At 38.0% G+C, this 16,722-nt stretch overlaps 1 protein-coding gene across 3 annotated transcripts in view; it reads left to right on the plus strand.

Annotated features, from left to right (window-relative positions):
• The window catches only part of NFX1 (nuclear transcription factor, X-box binding 1), a 75,026-nt gene that overhangs the window by 24,008 nt on the left and 34,296 nt on the right, over nt 1–16,722 (plus strand). For all 3 annotated transcript variants that reach the window (XM_063159014.1, XM_063159023.1, XM_063159004.1), the window contains exons 5-11: nt 884–989; nt 9,631–9,702; nt 11,338–11,477; nt 12,638–12,737; nt 12,878–13,095; nt 13,793–13,890; nt 15,866–15,896. In XM_063159014.1, coding sequence (XP_063015084.1) covers nt 884–989; nt 9,631–9,702; nt 11,338–11,477; nt 12,638–12,737; nt 12,878–13,095; nt 13,793–13,890; nt 15,866–15,896 — 765 coding nt within the window. The remainder of the gene's footprint in view (nt 1–883; nt 990–9,630; nt 9,703–11,337; nt 11,478–12,637; nt 12,738–12,877; nt 13,096–13,792; nt 13,891–15,865; nt 15,897–16,722) is intronic.

Genomic DNA, 16,722 nt, shown 5'->3' on the forward strand with positions numbered 1-16,722 from the left:
TTTTTCTAACTTAATACTGTAGAATATACAGAGGTATATTAAAAAAATTTAAATTATGAGACTATGTCACCAAAAATACATTTTCTTGTTGGTTTTGATTGTCACAGCTCAAATTTGCAACAGTGGCTTAGTTGTTTCCCTGTTAATTTAATTCCTCTCTTGCAGAAAGCCAAGAGAGTGTTAATGATGGCAATTAACCTTAACCCTGATGACCCTGCACTTGGAGCTGTGAGATTTGATGATAATATCTCAGATTAATGAAAATATGGTTTAGTGCTTATCTGAAATATAGAATACTTTAAGCTAACATGCTTCTTGTTTAAGACTTCATTAATCAAAATTCATTAACTGTTAATACTTTTATTAATGTAGAGTCTGCATCTTTTTATAGAAGTGACTTTCATAATTTGCCCACTTATTTAATTCCCTATTCCCCATCACCATGCCAGGTAGATCATACTTTCTGGAATTAGTATCTTTTACTCTGTTCCTTTTTTTTTCCCTTCCCTGCTGCATTGAGACAGCAAGGGAGTTTCACCCTTCAATTTTCTTAGCTACTGTGCAGCCTGACCAACTGCAGGGGGCTTTTAGTTTTCATGTACTTTATCAGTTTAATTTAATGTATCAGCTACCTCCATGTCTGCTGATTGAGAGTACAGAAGGAAAGAGTATTCTGGAGCTTGCTATTCCAATGGCACATTCTTTTAAAAAAGCTGAGTATGTATCAGTACAGAATAACATAAACATTTGTGTAATTTTTTTGTCAAAGAAGACTGCTTGCCAGTATTTAAAATACCGCTTTTTCTCTTTGGTATGATATTTTTCACAAATGCTGTCTGGTATTCAAAGCAATAAACACCTTTTTGTCTTTGACATGGTTTAGGTAAGGTGCACAATCCTGAATGGAATAGAAATGAAATCCCACATAGCTGTGGGGAACTTTGTGGAAAGAAGAGGCAGTGTTTGGACTGTCCACATCTTTGCAACATGTAAGTAAATGTTTATTATATAAACACTGATATTATTTAGAGAAAATTTCTGAAGACTATATTTGCTTATTTTTTATTCCAGGATATGCTTAGAGATTTAGAACCTACAGAGGTTTATAGTTCAGCTGAAGCCTGAAAGAAATGAAAAGGCTGAAATGCTTTTGTGTTGGTATGTCTAAAGTGAGTTCATATGAGAGCATGAACAGGATGTCTACAATAGTTGTAGCAACATTTCTATCATATTTTAGGAACTGAACCAGCTGTCTGACTTGGTTTCAAGAATTTTCATTGAAGTAAAGAAATAATAGTGTCTGAAAATAACTCTAAACATGTCCAGTGGCCCACCAGATTTTTCAGGTGCTGTTATTCATGTAAAAGTGTTTGAATATCTTAATTTGGGATTAGTGCTACTTGTTTAAACTGAAAGACCACTTCTTTCCTTTGTTTATTTTTCTTCTTTTTTTGGCTTGCAAACTGTTGAGGCTTTTGTATTTTTTTATTTGTTGAGACCATCAGATAGTTTAACCAGAATCCCTCGTGGAAATTTTAATCAGTATATGTAACTCAGATTGGTTCTGCTAACATTTTATTAGTATAATTCAGTGAAGAGAGGCAAAGGAAGTGTCGTGGTTTGGAATGGGAGGAAAATTTTGGGAAGTGAGGCAAAAGCTTTTTGTGTAACTGACAGTGTGTTGAACCACTAAGAAACTGGACGGGCTTCTGTAAAGACACTTTAAAGACGGAAGAGACCCAGAAACTTTTTCTTTCCCTTCTGGTCAGGAGCGAGGAAACAGGGCTGGGCGGCCCCTGCCATGGGGCCGGGCTGGCCCTGCTGCGGGGTTGAGCCCCCTTCCCTGGGCCACCTGCCAGCCCTCAACATCGGCTGCTGAGCAGGGAGAGGGCAGTACTGTGGGGCTGGATGCAGCCGGCCTTGCTAACATCTGATTGCCTACTACACGCTCTCCCCCCCACCCCATCGCCAAGAGCCCAGCCAGGCCCCAGAAGCAGCCCCAGGCTGGTGCTGGGATTTTACTCCTGTGGAAGCTGCTCTCAACCATCGGGCAGGGGGAACGAGAAGCCACCCCCCACCCCCAGTGTGCTGCTGCTGGGTTCTAGCCTGGCTGATTTGATTTGATCCGAGCCGAGCAGCTTCCCTAATTACAATTCCCCCTAATTACGACTCCTGCCGTCTTTAGCGCCCAGCCCCATGCCAGCTGGACTCCAGGTGGGATGTTCATCCTTTCAATGCTTTAATCCTTCCTCGAGTGAGAGAAAGGAACAAGATGCAAGCATGTAAAAGAGCAACATGAGAACATCATAGTCGGTGAGGAAGATTTAAGTCCCAGATGGGAGGGAGGGGAAGATGCCTTGATCTTACAGCTCAAATTCTCTTGTAAGCTATGGAAAAAACCCTCTTTTTCCTTATAACACAGGAAACTATGGGGAGATGAAAGGGTTCACATTTATAGATACCAAGTAAAGACCTCAGTGCCAAAATAAGCAGATGTTAAAGTGGCTGTAATCCCATGAGGAGTTTGAGCACAGAAATAGAGAGTAGTCCTGTGCCCTCAGGAGAAGAAAGAGAAGATCTCTGTTCCCAGTGATGAAGATGTTGTTAGAGAAAAATAATGAGAATTTTTACCTTTGAACAACTCATCTTTAAAACAATACCCATAAGTCAACATGGCCTATTGACAAGCTGTGGAAAGACTTGTGGAAATGGGAAGGACTTCACGATAACAGGATTCCACGGGCATCTCTTATTTGTGATGAAATGGAGAGCCATGAGAGAACTGTGTTTTTCCTCTTGTGAAGAAGTCTTCATAACCTTAACAAGAGGGACTCCTCTCCCTAAGTGAACTAAAGAAAGACTATTTTAGAGGTGGTAAACTAACTAGAAATTTTAGGCTTTCTTTCTTTACATTATCAGTGGGAAAGAAAAGGTTGTGGGGGAAGAAGAAGGGTTCTGAAGGGTTTTTTCTGATTCTTACTACTTTTTTTTCTTTTAATTACTTTTAATAAAATTTTCTTTATACCCTTTTAAAGGTTTTGAACCTACTTTACCTTTCTCCTAATCCTATCTCACAGCAGGAAATGAGTGCACCGGTAATTAGCCAGCACTGAAGCCCACCACACTCATCAACACATTGGTTGGGAAATTTTAAAATTAGGAAAATCTTAAATTAACAAATCCAGACCACTACAGGAGGGCATCTCTGTTTTCATCTTTGGATGTTTTACGTGAGATTTTTTAATATGTTCTTTTTTAATGTATAAATATGCTTGCTTGTCAGAAACATAAATTATATGTTGTCCCTGTTGTATCTAGCTTCAGTTTCCATGGAAGTTGGTCCTTAACATCTGTTCATATTTCTGGTTTTGGAAATTTTTGATAGAAGCAGTTTTCTGCTCTTGGTCAGAAACTTCAGCCATTCCAACAGATTGTCGCTTGACACTTTTTCCAAGATTTGCTAAAGCTCAGAACTTTACTCTGAACTTTGTATTTAATGTTTTCTGCTTCAAATATATTTCAACATTTTATTGAATGTCAGAATAATTCTTTAATATTTGTTTCCCATACCTGGAAATGTTAATTAGACATCTTTTTTATATTAGACTTAATTTATATTTATGCATTATGTATTTATGCATGGAGATTTTATGTTTTATTTCATATAAGTGTCATGGCTGTTTTCTTAATTTACTTTCAGCTTTCAGACTACACTTGAGGTAGCTGATACCCTGAAGAAACACTGATTCTCTTGGAGACCAATGGCACGCCTCCATCTCAGGAGAGGCATATGTTCATGGACATATCTTTTGCCCAGTCAGAAATAAGCAGACTTCTCAACCACTTTGAGAACTCTGTGACTGCAATTTCTTGCCTGACAAGCTTTCTTGTAGGGCTTGGAAGCAGATGTCTTCTCTTCTTTCCTGTCCTAGTCTACAGAGATTCAGTCTTTGGCATTCTCTTCTAGAAAGTCTTCTGAAGAGTAGTGACAATACTGTGACATTGGGGTGCTACAAATTTTTAGTCTCCAAATGTCTGATCTGCATAAAAGCTGTGAAAATTGTGTCCCAATTTGTGACCAGTTGTAGCATATTTAAAAATGTTACTATTCAACTTTGTTTTACATGAATAAAACCATGATGAGATTATCCAGTCCTGGAGGTAAGGCAGCAGTAGGCATGCAGATAATCTATGTTCTTGATACGCTTGAACTTAGGATGGTGAACTAGAGAGGAATGCTCTTTCAACATCAGCGTTACCAGTTTTGGATGTTCATTATATTTTGGACACTTCTCTTTCTCCCATATGGGAATCTTTGGTGTCTGTGAGGACACAGGCCACCATCAACTGCTGTATCAAAATGCAAGCAGGATCTTTGTTCCCTCTTGCTGTATCAGTGGTGGAGTTAGAGATGCAGGGCTTTAGTATTTGAATGCAAATGATAAGTCTGGATCATGATGTATGTCTGGGCAGAGATTTTCCTCAAGAGAGTGCTGTATTTTATGATTCTTGCTTAAGTTTAGATGATCTCAGAACTTCTTGCAAGCATTTATTTCTTTCCATTGTGGATTTGCTGTGTGCCATTTTCCCCTCCTCCCAGATGTTCCCATAAGGTGATAATGTTTGAACCAGAACTGTCATTCTGTTTGCAAATATCCTAAAAGCTGTTTTGTTTTTGCTTTTCAACACCACACCCCATTTTGGTGAAAATAAGTTAAGGTGATTTACACTGCCAATTGACAGGAGCGATTTAAAGGACACAGACACCAATGGAAAGAATGGTCTTCTTATTTTACAATGAATATTAAGATAATACAAAAGTAAAATTATACATTCAGTAAAACATGTACTTTGCTCTAGCAACAAGCAAAAATAAGCAAGGTAGTGTACCTAGTCATTACTTTGTGAGAGAAAGGATAGTGATTGAGAAAGTTAGATCCGTCATCAATCGCCTAAATACTTCACCGTCACCCAGAGTCCGTAGTTGCTGGGAAGCTCTGTTTCACAGTGAGGACCTGAAGAACCCTTCCCAGCAATTAGCAAAATCCTACATGATGAGTCCACCCGTAGGTGAGGCCTGCAAATTTGCCCTGAAAGTGGGTCCAGCTTTTATAGGTCCAAATCAGCAAGTCAGTGTGACTTGAATGTACTTTTAGCTCAGGAACACCTGAATCTGGTGGCGTGCTTGCTGACCAGCCAGGGCCAGGGCTTGGCCAGAGCCCAGGCCTTGGCTGGGAGGATTTTCCTCTAAAATACCCTACAAGCAAGCCTCTATTCATGTTAGCTGGGAAAATTTCTTAAAATGATACGTTTCTTGCTGGTAACTACAGAAGGTTATGTGAAAGTTTTTAAAGCAGGGGTTTGGTGTTAAACAGTGGGTATAAGCTCTTGGTCATCTCTTTTTAGCTAAATAATACTGATGGTGTCAGTAGTCACACAGTGCTTGGGATCCATCTAGTAAGTCAGCTCTGGCTTAGGCCTACTGCTCAGGCCTGAGCACATCAACTGGTTTAGCAATAAATCTTATATTTACTCAGATTTATTGGTAGCCATTTATATACACGGTTATTTGGCAGAGCTGAGGAACCGGTAAACAGCTGTTTGAAAGGGGAATGCTTTGCCAACCTTTTGCTAGTGTTGTGCTATGACATGCATAACACTTCTCAAGGTGAGTTCTCTTCACACTTTTAGTTTAAAAACACTGACATTTATTTTACAGTGTTAGGTTCTACATCACAGAAACATCTAGCTTAACCTTCAATAAAATGTTCCTGATAATAAACTTCTTAACAGAGCAAAACTTCTTTTAAGGCTCTGAAGTTCTCCCTGCCAGCAGAAACTATGCAAGGCCTTGAGAGCATTTTAAAAAGGTCTTGCAAAGGCAGTTAATGAAGTTTCTCTCTGTCAGACAATACCCTTTTTCTGATCCAGAGATCGGGCAACTGAGAGGTGTTTTAAAAACTTTTATTCCATTTTCAGTCTCATGAGAAGGGTGAGACAATATAGATGTCATAATTCATGTCATCACATTCAGAAGCCAGCTATTTCCTAATTACAATACAGTGTGTTTCTTGGCCTGTCAGCTTTTTGCTGCACCATGCTGTAGGTGCTTTAAAGCCAATCATCTAAAACTACCTCTCATGAGTCCTAGTACAAGGCATCTTTCATAGTTGTATTTCTCCAAAGTATCTAGTCTTACTTGCCAGACCATCCATTGAAAATTTTTCTTCTAACTTCATTTCTCTCTCAACAATATCTGTCCTGTTTCCATGGCATTTCTAAGTCAACATTTCTTCTCTCGGAGTTTGCATACAGATGCATACTCTGTGGGCCTTCTGTCAGGCCCTGAGAACTCTACAAATCCATTTCCCACATCTCTCTGTTAATTTAAATTTTAGTCACTGGACTTCTTTCATACTTCTTTGCTGCTGTAATCTTCTCTACAGCAATACAAGTCCCCTTTTTGTTCTGTTATAGTATGTAATACTTTCACTGTCAGACAAATGGAAGTTTAATTTTTCCTCTGTCTAGATGTATCTATCTACACAACTTTTCCTGTATGCCAGTTCTCTAGAGCAGCAGCAGTAAATTGCAAAATAATCCTCCATGGTAATGGTAGATAATGAAGGTTCAGTTAAAAAAACCTCTGCATTCACCAAACAGAAGTTAATACTGAAGTCTTCAACCTTTTTGAGTTCAGTTTGCAACATTGTCAAGTCATTTAACTTAGTTTTTTGCTTAATCCAACCAGGACAAAAACTCTAAAGGTATCACCCATCTTTATCATCTAAGGAGCATTTTCTGCACTTCTTGTGCATGTCTCTATGCTGAATGAAATCATGAAATCTGAATTTCAATCTTAATTGTTGTTGTATGGATCAAGTGTGTCCTAGAGCTGTAGTCATACTGTAGCTTCTGTCTAAACTAAATTGTACCAGAGACTTTTGCATGTGTATCTGTAGGGATGCATAAGGAATACTTACTTCAAAAGTCAGTAGTTTGATTTCAAAGCATTAGTTTTTGCATTACTAGAATTTTTCTGTTCTTATTAACAAAAGGTCAGAAAACTGTTTCAGAAACATACATTGTCCAAACTTTCAGATGTCTGAAAATTGTCTGATACTGTTCTAACAAAAGGAATCTTGCTGTAAGACTGCGATCTATTAATATTGGTACTTACAACTTTAAAATGTTTGTGATCAATGTAAATTGCTGTTGTGTGATACAGTATTATCAGAAAGTGCGCCAGGAGTGAGTTATGGAAGAAATCTTAGCATTGCATGTATATGAGAGTGTTGAGAGAAATAATACACCAGGTAAAAAACTTAACATGACAAGACGTCCGAAGATGATGTGCCTTCTCACTTTTCCAAGTTACGACCTAGATTCTAATATTTTGAATTCATATTTACTTTAATCTGATTCTAAGTTCTTAAGTTGGCATCCAGCCTTCAGAATCCTACGTGGGTCTGTGAGAATTGAAGTCAAGACAGTGCAATATACTGTGCAGTCCTTTTACAAGAGGTTTTCTTGTAAGATAGGTTTTCTTGTATGTTGCAGAATGCATGTTAATTCTCATTGTCTGAAGTTCCACAGTGTTGTGTTGCGTTTGTTTTACTCTCCCCTTGCTTGATTTGTTCTCCCTTTGTTTAAGTTGGAATGTTCTGTTTCCCCCAAATTGTAATGGTTCTGCCCAGGTTCTCCCTCCTCTCCCAGTTAAATGCCAGTCTCTCTGGTCCCCATGGCACCCAATGTATCCAGTTGTACTCCTCCCCGGTTACCCTGACAACTTAATGTATCCTTTCCCTTATTCCTCCCCAGGGCCCTGCCAGTCACTCCCTGCTCACTCCCTTTCTCCAGAAGCTTCTCTCCAGGGCTTGGAGTGATTGGCTCAGGGACCGGGACCCCTCCTCTAAGCTGTACCCATTGGACTCCCATGTGTGTCAATCTCTCGTACCCCCCTGGATTCCCATTGGTCTCTGTATTGGTTCCACCCCTACCACCCACTGCTTTTATAGCCACAAGTATCAACCCTCAAATTGGCTCCGTTTGTTGGCTTCCCTGGATACCATTAAAGCGGGACTTTGCCCCAAGCGGAGAGCGCTCTTTATTCCTGTTCATCGCAGCGATTCCAGGTCTCGTCCGCACCTGGCAGCACCTACAGCCGTAGCGCTGGGTGCCTGCTTGAGGCGCTCTCCCGAAGCCCAGCTGTCGGGACAAGTGCCCCCCCCGTGCTGCTAGCGGTTGCTGGCCAGCTAGCCTGGGCGAGTGACATCTAAACTGCCGCACCGCTGCACCACAGTACAATTTTAATTAATTCAGTGGTTTTGCTTTCTTCCTGCTTTACTGTGTATCCATCCAGTTTTTCTTTTTTTTCCCCTTTCCTTATGCCTGCTGTGGTGCTTTTCCAACTCTTCACTGTGTCATAAAACTGATTTATCAAAAGACGGAGGGTTATGGTGGTTTTGGTGGTTTGTTTTTTGGATTTGCTTTATGTGATGGGGGATTTCTCATTGTTTATAATTGGCTTATTGTGCAATTGCTTGGCTTTAGTGTTACAGCTGGCATAGGTTGAATGATAGGTTAGGCCTTATTGTCAGCTAGGAGTGGTAGAGGAAGAAAGGAAGCCAGACCACTGTTGACGAGCTGGAGGCATGACTCAACTATATTGCATATGACTGTATTAACTGGTGTATTAATTAGTACTTCTATAGTTATTGTCCTTGAGGAATTCAGTAGTTACCATGTAACAGGGTAGTCTGTGGTTTTGGAGTTTTCTGATACTTCTGAGTTTTTTCTTTTGGCTAAGATTTCTGTGCTGGTCAGTTCCTGCTAGTAATAATTGCTCCAAATGAGAGCTGCTGTTTTTGCAGATGAAGGGAACTGGGAGTTGGCTAAGGAAGAGTGCAGACTAGATAGTTAAGTATAATTTCACAAACCTGGGCTTGTCTATGCCCAACTAAGGTCTTACATGCCGATAGGGAACATCTAGTTTTTCTTGAAGTAGGAGGTAAGGTCTGATATGTAAAGGACTGGAATTGATGACACCTGCAGGAAATTGCCCTTGACAGTAAGAAGAAAACTGAGGCAGACTTACTATGTCTCCCATGTGTTACCTTACAGGAAGAGGAGGAACACCTCTTACTGGTGGCACTAGAAGTGCTGAGTTCAAAGATAAAACCATCAGCTCAAAAGATGAAATTATTAGAGAAGTTTTTATCTCTGTTGTATTTTAGATCACCAAGGAAATAATTATATTAATGCTTTGGACATAAGGTGATTGTTTTGGGTGTTATCAGTGATGAACGCAGTTGAGTTGATGCATGTTTGCTGCTGAAAATCAAATATATCAAATGTGTCAGTAGCAGAATTGATTTGTTAGTAGTACTGTTGATTTGACAGTGGCAGGAATACAGTTTTTCTTTCAACATTAGTGGTCTTTGAGACTGATGCAATTGTAATAATCAATTTTTTTTTCTTGTGTTAAGACTGCTTTCACACCCTGCAGGAGGGAGTGTAGGAGTCCTGTATAATGTTTTGATAATGCCCTGGTGTTAGGTCATGGTGGATTGTGTCTCTGCGAGTGTAATAAAGCTCAAGTTAAAGCTCGCTTTTTTACTTACTTCTAAGTCTGTGCCACCCAGGACCGTGCCCTTCGTGCCCAGCCTTTGTGACAAAAACATGTGAATGTGGACAAACAAGGTAAGAATGCTTCTACTATGCAGACATAATTTTAGTTATTAAAAACATAAGAACAGTTTAAAACTCTATATACTAATTTTTTTTTTCTTATAGTTTATTAAAAATCTGCTGTACAAAGTTTAATCTGAGCTGTGACTTGAATTTGTGGTTAAAATTATTTGGAGAATTTTATATTTTGAAAAAATCCAGTTACTTTTAATTTTTCAAGAAAGAAAGTAAAAATAACAAAAAATACTTTTCAGTTTATGATACATGTAGCTGAATTGTTTGAGCAGTCTGTAAGTTCATTCGATTTTGAAATCTCATATACTAGTATTTATTAATTTTATTTGCTAGAAGACTCCAAGAATTTAATAGAAAAAATGTTCATGTCTTTTCTATCTGAATGAAACGGAATTTAAATTATTTCATTTCAGAAATAATAATTTCAAAAATAATGTGATTTTCTCAGAAACTGTACAGAGAAGTCTATAGTGTATTTCAGACGTGGAAGCTATCTTTTCCTTACGTGTTTGGTGCATATAGTGTCATTGCCAATAGCAATGTGGTGCTGCCTATACTGTGTGTGATTACTCATAATCAGTTGGCCTGAGTCTTTAGAGTCCCTTTTTCTCGTTATGTAGAACTGATTCTGTGTAATAAATTATTTGCCTGAGTTTGTTTACAGAACCAAAAAAGCCATAAACCAATTTCAGTGTTAGATTCTTGCTCTGGAAAAAAGATTTTTTGGATTTTTGCAGTTATTGCTCAGAGTTTGAATCTAATACTACACAATATTAATTTTTCAGAAGAAGGTACTGCAGTTTCTGTGGCAGTATTTGTAGATAAAAGCACTTTGTCTTCAGCAGAAAAATTGATTACTTGTAGATGACTGAATTTTATCTTCCATAGTAATATTACCTCCTTTTATTGTTTAGGGTTTTTTGTTTGTTTTTTTTTTTTCTTTTCAAGATGGCAGATTTTTGCAGATGTCAGATTATTTCACCAGATTGCTGATTTTTGTAATAGTACATTTGATACTTAAAACCTGCTTCAAAATAGCATTTCATAGGTACTGTATAATAAGCATCCAGGGTGTATGGCATGGCATCACCAACTTAAGGATGTTTTAAAATTATTATTTCAAGTACATGTTTTACAGCCATTGTATGAGCCATCCAGAGTTGAAAAAATAGGAGAGTTGATTTTGTCACATTTTTAGACAATTTAATAAAAAACTCAGTTGTTTTCATAGTCATCTGACTCGCTGTTAAGGCCCATATCCCTATCTTCATTGTGTTCAATGGATTTAGGGTTAAGTCTTCAGAAAGATGTCTGTATTAGAAATACCTGCTTTTCTGACAGTGCAAACGAGTTCATGCATTTGTTCAAATTTTAGTGTCACCTTGGGTTGCTTTCCCCCATTTTCCTCAGGAAAAATTCTGTAGACTAACTACTTTTATAGGTGTTCTACTTTAGTGAGGTGGAAGAGGGGAAGCAAGAGGAAAACTAGGCGTGTTATTTCCTAAAGACTTTAATTAGTAAATATGCTGCCTTTTGAAGATTTTGACTTTTTACTGAAAATGCCTTTCCTTTTTTATTTAATACTGTATAGATGTCATGTAGCTGACATGCTATGTTGTCATTTCTCTACAGTCATTCAGTTCGCTGTGGTCAATCAACAAAAATTCATTGTTCTAATGTATGTGGAAATACTTTAAACTGTGGAAAGCACAGCTGTACTCAGGTGTGCCACTCAGGAAAATGTTCACCTTGCCAGTTAACAGTACAGCAAGGTAAGTACTGAAATGCTTTACAGATATCTGCCCTATACAGTAAGAACAAGGGTGTGGAAAAGATCAGTACCAAAAGGCAGGTGCCAGTTTTTCCTAAATCAAACAAAATCTATTGCTGGAATCCTGCCATGATGATTAGGCTGTTGGAGCATGTGCCTTATTAGGACTGGCTGGTGTTACTGGACTTCCTTATCTTGAGAGGGCTGAGTAATGGCCTTTCAGTAGCTAATCATTAATTTAAGAAGACAGGGACAGGTTATGCTTGTGTGAAGGATGAGTGACAATGAGCTTAAATTCCTTGTAACTACCTGTAAGGGAAACCTCTTTTCTTGGGATTTTCAAGACCAACTGAATAAAACACTTGAGTAATGTGGTCTTATCTCAATGCTGACTGTGCTTTAGGTAAGGGCTTGTACTAACCAATCCTTTTTTATCTGAATTATCCTCTGATCCTACTGATTTTTTTACTATAATTATAAGAATTAATTAGATGGTAAATGAAAGAAAAATAGAAGAAGGCACACACTCTAGAGTTCTTGTGACAAACAGCCTTGAGTTTATTCTCCAGCTTGTTTTATAGGCGCTCCAGTTACACATGTGGTTTGTTGAGGTCTTAGCCCCATCCAGCTCTCTGGCCAATGATACATCTGCATTTAGAGCTGAATGACATTGGCTGAGGGTGCCTGTGCAGATTGAATCCAACCTATCCTTGCCACCCAGGGACTCCAGGGCAACAGGAGAGTACATTTCAACAAGCTTCTCATGATTTCTGTTAAAATTTTGTAAACCAAGACTTGAATGGAAATTAAATTGACTGGGTATGTGTGCCAGTATATAAATAACTTTATGGAACAGTTTATACAGAAAAAAATAAGTTTTCTCATTTTTAAAGGTAATAATTAACTTGTTTTGTATACTGCTTTAATAACTAAACTTTCTGTGCATATAGTACCACTTTATCAAAACAAATAGTGCTGGAGTTCCAACTTCTGTAGGACAAAACTCTTACATTGATGAAATAAATGTAAAGAGGAGCAACTTCTTTATCCTTCTGAAAATTGGCTGTAACAATTTTTCACTTTTTACCTTTTTATGTTTGCTGGAGGTGTTCTGTCATTGATATTCTCTTGTATTTTCTGTGGAATATTGCTTTCTTTCAGTGTGTTACTGTGGAAGCAACTTTAAAGAAGTATTGTGTGGATCAAAGGAAGAATTCTCTGACGGTTTTGGGAGTTTCTCATGTCAGAACATATGTGGCAAGTAAGATCACTATGACTTACGCTTTTAAAAAGAAGAAGGTCATTCTATTCAAAATAACTTACTGTGATACTCTTAGATAATTCCCCTTTTAATTTTTTTCTTGTTTTCTATTTTGTTTCTTTGATGATTCTTTTTTCCAGAAAATTAAATTGTGGGAGGCACAACTGTAAGCAAGTATGCCATCCTCAGCCTTGCCAGCTCTGTCCACGACTTCCACAAGTTGTGTATCGTTGTCCCTGTGGTCAGACTCCTCTCAGCAAGTTACTGGAACTAGGATGTGTTGAACGTAAAATTTGCACAGATCCTATCCCATCGTGTGGAAAAACATGTGGCAAACCTCTGTCTTGTGGTAGCTATGGTAATTAGAAATTTCTGTATCGGAGTATTTGAAGTGTCTCATAGTGTCACCGAAAGTCAGAATAGAGCTCCTGAACACCAATACAGCATTAAGAAGTAGGCATTCTTTATGGCGGTATCAGCTGCAGGCAGGATAAGTTCACCTAGAGTCCTGCATTCCGATTCTCTGCAAGCGCATTGCTTATATACTTAAATTACATACGTGTGCTTCGCAATCTGCAGAAATCTCATACATATTATGATTGCTCATTACTATAAAACTTCTCCTGGTTTAGTCTTTTTATGGTCTTATTTTGGCTGTGTTTGCATTCCTAAGCCAGATGTACTTACTCCCCCAGTCTCTTTATCTTCCTTGCTCTGGAAGCAGGGCATGCCTGTTTCTTTGTTAAAAGTACACAGATGCAGTCTTTGTTCTTAGATTAACCCTTTTGATATCAATATTTTGCAAACAAAACAAAAAGTGGTCTTTAAATATTTAATTTCAATAAATTAATATTTTATTAGCGATTTTGAGTTTTAACCAAAATGAGTGTAAAAACCACTGTAGAGCCTGCAGTCTGGCTGTGTGTTCATAAAGGAAATAAAACTCAGCTGTGCATAAGCTTAGTATCATTGACCAGAGATGCTCCTAATAATTATGATGTTATGTGCTCTTAGATTTTTTTATATTCTTAATATTTGTGTTTTCATTTTGCTAGAGTTCATTCATACATGTGAAAGCCTTTGCCACGAAGGAGACTGTAGACCATGTTCTCACACATCAAATATTTTTTGTAGGTGTGGCTTCAAAAAAAAGGTGAGTGTGTAACCGCAAAAACAGGTAATCTTTGCTGCTTTTTTTAAAGCTGTAGAGAAAAAGGAACTGAAGAAGTATAAAGAAGTACCGTGCTCCTTAGCTGCAAAAACTTATGTTGTATACTAACTGATAGATGGTATCTAGCTTACACTGTGAAGTGGTAACATGCTTTTACTATGAAGGCAATTTTTAAAGTATTTTGGCAGAGTTTGAACAGAGTTCTATTAGTGTAAACATTCTTCAAAATTCCATATTATTCTGGAGTATTTTTGTAGCATAAGGAATTATTAGTGGTGCCAAGAGTAAACTGAGAGAGGAAAGGCAGCCTAATTAAAACTTTATAGTAATAGCTTGTAGTCTCCTCTTAGACGTTTTAGTAACAACTACATTGTTACTGATTCCTGTTCATTGTACATTTATATAGTGATCTTCTAGGTCCTCAGTTATTGTTATTTAGTAATTATTATATTTTTAAACCATGCTACTTTCTGTAATCATAGCTGTCCTGGTTTAGGGCAAATTTGTTAAAGAATCTGCAAAGGAGGGCCCCTCCAGAAAGCAAAACCCACACGGCCCCTCCCCCCAACCGGTTCGGGAAAAAGTTCCTTGGAGAGAGGTGGAAAGAACCTGTTTATTTCAGGCACAGCACCCCCCAGCACACAAAATGAACAATACTGGATGACACCGCTCTGAGAAAGATGACAAAATCAGAAAGTCTCTTTCATGGGTGGTTGCTCTGTTCTCAGTCCCTCCGGCGCTGGGGCAGCTGCTGCAGCCAAACGGTGCAAACCTTCGGTGTTCCCAGTCCCAGTCCGGTGCAGGTTCAAGATGGTTGAAGAAACAGGAGAGGATAAACAGTCCAGGAAGGAATTTGGACTGTTTAGCTAAACTAGCTAATAAGCAGAAGCAAGAGCAGAAAAGCAAGCAAGCCAAGCAGCAAGCTGAAAAGCAAGAAGCCAAAACAGCCCTATGTGCTGCCCATCTCTGTGTCCCTGATAAGAGAAACCCAAACAAAACTTCCACTCTTCAGAGCCGGTCTTAAAGGCACAGAACATATGAATGGGGATACAAGCATCATAACGTCACCCCAGGACAATAGCTTTGAAATTTTTGGCTACTATGACAGAAGCTTGGATGACTTTTTTGACCTGTTATATATCATCTGCAAGTAGAGGTGGTTTCTGAATATATGTAAGTCTGTAGGTGCATGGAAATTACTGAGAGTTTGCTAGCAGTTGGAACGGCTTTCTCCTAGAAGTTTGCTGAAGGTAGTTATGGCATAGAAGGCTTTAGATTGCATTTTGAATCTTGAAATAAGGTAGTGAGGTTTTGGGTTTAGTTTATGAAGTTTCTCACACACCAGAAAGATTCTTCTATAAAAAGAGTTAACTACAGTGATAATTTTAATCAATTATGAAAAATGTGATACACAGAAATGACAGCTTAGAATATAAAGTTATTGTGAATGCTTCAAATATCAACAACATTATTTTCATCCATTGCATTTTATTTTCATGTTGAGGTCTTTAGGTACACCTTTGTAGATCGTAACTTTAGGCTTCTTCCTTTCTTTTGTCAGACTTGGGTTTTTGGGACGTTTGGTCAAAGCAGAAGTTTATGCACTCCTGTCAGTACTCTCTGGGAGATCTCTATTGGTTTCCATCACATAGATTTCTGGTTTCTTAGGACAAGCCTGATTCTCTCAGTTTACGGTGACACTTAAAACTGCTGAATTAAGTGGAGAATACAAAACTACATTTTTTAAAAATTGGTATTGAATCTTTAAGGAACAAATACTGTGTTCAAAGATTTGAGGATTTTTTTCCCAGTTTTTATTTCACTTTTGTATACAGATGTTTTATACACATGAAAACTGAGTTGTACTTCTTTTTTCGTGTGACCAAATGTTTTCTAGATAAGTATGTTTCAGTTGTTTCATTTATTTTAATCTAATGGCTGCTTGTTTGTTTCCTAGGAAATTCCATGTGCTCTTCTCAGAAATAAAGGTACAAGATAACGATGCATACATAATGTAAAGTTTTTTAAAACTTATTACGGCTCATAGTAGTTTGGAGTTTGATTGACAAAATCGGAAAATAGCTAATCTGTACTGCGTCTTATATCCATGCTTCCATGCTAAGTTGGTAATTTCTGCTGCTTGTTCATGGTACTGGTCATGCTGCTATGTTTGGGAGAAGGTTTGAAATATAAACATATTTAGTTTTCTTTAATATTTTACATAAGGAAAGGCTTCTTCACATTTGATCTCAAAGATTATATCTGTTTTATTTTGAACAGTTTCTTACACCACCTGTCATATTCAATAGGTTACCATCCCCCTCCTACTCTCCCATCATCCTGTATAACTTTTGGTCAACTTGCACAGCTCAGATTCAGTGTAATAGTTTTACTCTGATGCCTATGTTTCTGGGGAAATACAAGCTTTGATTCTACTAGACATTGTATGGTGATGATCTTTGCGTCAGAGTGTTCCCATGTGATGCTTCTTGGTATTCAGGATATAACATCTCAAAATTCCCCTTAGTGAAATCTTTACTTGATTGACCTCTAGCTACTGAGGTCTACAAGATACATAAGGGAGTAATATGCTTATTTTCTAATTTGACCTTTTGTCTATGAAGACTTTGCTCTTAGGGAATCCAGAAATGATTCCCTTTTGTTAGCTGTTTATGGTAATAAGGATGTTCTTTGCTAGCAGTAATTTCATGAGCAAATAGCAGTAGTTGTTTTTAGCTGACTAAAACAGCTAAAACCACCCCAGTTTAAGCAGTCTTAAATTGGATGTTTATGGTACTTCAGTGTATCAGAATA

The sequence above is a fragment of the Melospiza melodia genome, chromosome 1 (assembly GCF_035770615.1).
Source record: "Melospiza melodia melodia isolate bMelMel2 chromosome 1, bMelMel2.pri, whole genome shotgun sequence".
Classification (NCBI taxonomy): Eukaryota; Metazoa; Chordata; class Aves; order Passeriformes; family Passerellidae; genus Melospiza; species Melospiza melodia.